This window comes from Dendrobium catenatum, unplaced genomic scaffold, assembly GCF_001605985.2.
Source record: "Dendrobium catenatum unplaced genomic scaffold, ASM160598v2 fragScaff_scaffold_1446, whole genome shotgun sequence".
NCBI classification, from domain to species: domain Eukaryota; kingdom Viridiplantae; phylum Streptophyta; class Magnoliopsida; order Asparagales; family Orchidaceae; genus Dendrobium; species Dendrobium catenatum.
Window position 1 is genome coordinate 1372143 of NW_021319908.1, and position 4589 is coordinate 1376731.

Here is a 4589-nt window from a genome sequence, read left to right on the forward strand (position 1 = left end):
TTGCCCCTATACGCCTGAACAAAATGGTCTCGTGGAACGAAAACATCATCATCGCATCGAACTCACTCACACGCTTCTTCATGCGGCCAATCTTCCAAATTCTTTCTAGGTCGAAGTGGTCTCAACAACAAATTACTTGATAAATAGATTACCCTCTTCAACAATCTCTAATCAAACACCTTACTTCAAACTACACAGTCGCAATGCTTCTTACACTCACCTTCGAACCTTCGGGTGCCTGTGTTTCCCTTGGTTAAAACCTCACTCCCCCAACAAACTTTCTTCTCGCTCATAAGAGAGTTTATTCCTAGGATATTCCACACAACATAAAGGAAATAGGTGATTTAATATTCTCACAAAACGTATCCATATATCTCGTCATGTAGTTTTTCATGAGAATTACCCCCCCCCCCCCCCCCCCCCCCCACCAAAAAGAACTAACCCCCCTTCAAGCAAAATCCCGAACACCTCTCATCTCAACCAGCCAAAACCACATTTCCCCCTACTTCTTGTTTAGGATTTAGGATATCCACCAGCGGGAAAACCCGTTCTCAGCTGCAAATGGACATTTAAAACAAAGTTGAATCTCAATGGTAACATTGCTCGATACAAGGCCTGGTTGGTCGCTCAAGGTTGTTCCCACGAATTTGGTATCAACTACACTGAAACGTTCAGTCCAATTGCTAAAATGGTGACAATCCTTATTCTACTAATTGTTGCCCTTCATCATCACTGGCCCATAACTCAACTTGACGTATCTAACGCCTTCTTATACGGCGACCTACAAGACGAAGTTTACATGAAAAAACCTTGGGCTTCGAGGATACCCAACACCCTCACTACGTCTGCAAGCTTCACAAGTCTATCTATGGGCTCAAATAGTCACCACGACCATGGTTTAAAAATACACAGCATTTCTCCAATCCATCGAATTCACCTTAAGCAAAGCCGACCCATATTTATTGATTCTCAATCAGGATAATTCATATATTTATTCTTATCTACTTGGATGACATCCTAATTACAGGAAACAATCCTAACAAAATTCAAAGTGTTTTGCAGCAACTCTACTCAACATTCAGCCTCAAACAACTCGGCGATGTGTCTCTTTTTCTTGGGATACAAGCCGTTGAAACAAGCACTGAGTATCTTCTACAACAACAACATTACGCTCGCGAACTTCTCAACAATGCAGGCTTCACCAACTGCAAACCATCTTCCACATCTCTTGATCTGAAACGATCCAGACTTACTCGGACCATCATTCATTCCGCAAATTAGCCGGTTCTCTACAACATCTGTCATACACCAGACTGGATATTACTTTTGCTACTAACCAAATCTGCCAGCAAATGCACGGACCACTCAATCGTGAATACTAGGATTTAAAATGCCTTCTCCGATACATAAAAGGCTCCATCGACTTCAGACTACCAATCACGCCGGGCAACCTCCAACTTCACACCTGCACTAACGCCGATTGGGCAGCCGATTCCACAGATCGCAAATCTATCATAGGGTTCTGCACTTTTCTCGGTCCTAATCTGGTTTCTTGGTCCATCAAGAAATAAACAATGGTCGCCAAGTCATCCACATAAGCAGAATACAGATCTCTATCTTCCGCTACCTTCGACATCATCTGGTTGCGTCGGCTTGTAGAAGAGTTCCACATCCCTCAACACTCTCCAACTCCAATCTTTTGTGGCAATATGCCCGCCATCGCACTCGCTAACAATCTTGTCTTCCATGCTTGGACTAAACACATCGAAATTGATTATCACTTCATCAGTGGACACATCAAACAAGGAGACATTATTATCAGTCATGTCAGCTCTACGGATCAGATAGCCAACATCCTTACAAAGCCTCTATATGCCACCAGATTCAATAATTTGAGATCCAAATAAACCATTTGTTCATAGAATGATTAATTTGCGGTAGGCTATTAGAAACACTTGTACGCGTCAGCTATTGTTTACGTTATTTCCTTGTACGGTAATCAAGATCCTGGCACTCTTGATAACTGCATGCCTTCTCTGCCTATATATTATCATCTCTGTAATAGACTTAGGACATGAATACAATATTACTTTCCTAAATCTCTCTATCTTCTCCCTTCCGGTTCCGTTAAGCTCAAGAACCATATTAATAATGATGTAAAAATTCAATAATCTTGAATGGATTTGTTTCATGTCGTCGAGATGCTCGATACGAATATATGCACGAGCATGCTAAATTTCAAGATCGTTTGGTCATTTAATTAATACTATGAATTTTTCATTTATGCTTAAAGTGTTCGCACGATTCCGATCATTTTTTTGAGTCATTAGGCTTGTTTGGTCCAGATGATCATAAATTTTATTTCTAAAGTTTATCTTATATTTAATTTATAATAATGTAAATAACAATTTTAAAACCCAAAAGTCCTGGCAACCACCCCGCGACATCCGCCAAAATTTACTACGCCAACACAGCAAAGTAGGAAGCGAGGAAGTAGGCGAGTCCACGCAGTGAGCTGTGAAAAGGAATGAGGAATTTGCGCCACATGCCTAACGGCTAATAATATGCTTACAAAACATATGCTTTAAATCCGGGATTTAAGGAAAACCGACTTATTATTTTCTCTCCCTCTATATAAGTAACTTTCTTTGATCCTTCAAAAATTGCCCTTCATTTCCATGCCTTCTCTCACGCACTATTTTTAGAAACTGAGCAAAAAAATGGTTCATAATGACGTTCCCCAGGCAGAGGTGAAAATAAAATCACCTGTCCAAGTAAACGAAGAACCCATTTTGGGCCTTCTGGATTCATCTTCACCCGGTGGCGGCGACGACGGCAAGGCGCCGCAATCTCTGAAAAAAGGGCCCTGGAGTGCAGAAGAAGATGCACTTCTAATGGAGTATGTGAAAAAACACGGAGAAGGGAATTGGAATGCTGTTCAGAAGAACATTGGACTTCAACGATGTGGCAAGAGCTGTCGTCTTCGGTGGGCTAATCAGCTCCGTCCCAATCTAATAAAAAGATCTTTTACCCAAGAGGAAGAGAACCTTATAATCAAGTATCATGCTGAACTAGGCAATAAATGGGCTCGAATGGCTACATACGTAATTCTCAGTCTCTCTCTCAGTTTCACTTTTTCTTTTTTGTTTGTTCTTATTAGATATTCTTATCTTTTCTAAGATAGTTACCAGGAAGAACAGATAATGAGATAAAGAATTTTTGGAACACAAGAGTTAAACGGCGGCAGAGAGCGGGGCTTCCAATTTATCCACCTGAGATCCAAGCTCAGGTAGCTATGAAAAAGAGGCAAATGGCATTCATGCTTATGCAAAATCAGGTCCAACGACCAATTAACATAGGTAATGCTGGCAATGATGAGACAAATTACTTATTAAGAAACTTCGATCTCAGCCTACCATGGCAGCAACGTCAAGCATCTACTTTTCCCTTTAAGACGGAACACCTTTCAACCAAATGGTATCCTAGCTACATTAGTGATCATCAAAAAGTGTCACCACAACCAATGTCTCTAGCGATGGGGCAAGCGAATAATGCGCTCATTGATGATATGTTCCGAGAGTCACAAAGACCCGGAGAGCTATTCAATCAAGAATTGTCATTCGAGCACTTATCGACCAGCGGTACTGTCAATAGGGAGCCATTACCATCGTCGCAGCTGCCACCACCATCAAATACTGAGCATTTCGCCATGAATCCTCTTAATAAGTTGAGCAATTCTAATATCTTTATTGGTAACCTTCTTTATAATGTATCTTAATGGATTATAACTTTGTTCAGAAATTTGATAGGACTTCCAGCCACGAAACAGACAAATCAAAATCTATCAAATTTGTCAGAAACAAAATTGATCGATACAACACCGATGCCAACAACTAGGTTGTGTGACACATCATCAATTATGATGGCTGATGATGATCTATGGCTTGATATGCAGCGCTTAGTCTCAAAATTCTCCACGACTAATGATTGGAAATTTGAATCAAGTTCATGGGAGAACACACCCACATAGTATTGGCAGATCAAAGTTTCCCCCACATGACTATCTTTCTTCTTATTGGGTATGATTCAAACAATAGTTCAATTCTTTGTATTCATCTGCAGTTAGTTTTTTAGTTATTTGAGAGTTTAATTCTTGAAGGTAACACCAACAACAAGAAAAAGAAGTCTTTGTGTCACTATGTGGGGATAATTTTTGAAGGTGACAACAACAACAACATCAAGTATTTGTTCCACGACGTGAGGATAATTCTCGACGGTATCAGCAACAACAACAAGTCTTTGTCCCACTACATGCGGATAATTTTTTTAAGGAAGTGTATACAAATAATCAAATGAGTCAAATGCTTAAACAGTTTTGGTTCGGTGGGGAGGTATTATAGTTTTTAATGTTGTTGATTAATTATTGGGAATTTTTCATTAAAAGAAATAACATTTCTTTTATTCTATTGAGAGGAAATTATATTGTGTAGTTTATTTTGAATTCAATGACTTTTCTATTTGACTGCAATTTAGAAAATTTTTATATAAATTAGATGAAAATGATTTTTAAAATTATTAGATTTATTTTG

At 39.3% G+C, this 4589-nt stretch overlaps 1 protein-coding gene across 2 annotated transcripts; it reads left to right on the top strand.

Annotated features, from left to right (window-relative positions):
* The first annotated feature begins 3286 nt into the window (after positions 1-3286).
* Positions 3287-4046, top strand: LOC110106886. Of its 2 annotated transcripts, none has more exons than XM_028700066.1 (2): positions 3287-3726; positions 3799-4046. In XM_028700066.1, exons 1-2 carry the CDS (start codon positions 3296-3298, stop codon positions 4028-4030), a joined length of 663 nt encoding a protein of 220 aa, XP_028555899.1. In that variant the 5' UTR covers positions 3287-3295; the 3' UTR covers positions 4031-4046. The 2 variants fall into 2 exon arrangements, with proteins under 2 accessions (XP_028555899.1, XP_028555900.1); XM_028700067.1 differs by having other exon boundaries at positions 3289-3726; positions 3810-4033.
* The last annotated feature ends 543 nt before the right edge of the window (positions 4047-4589 follow it).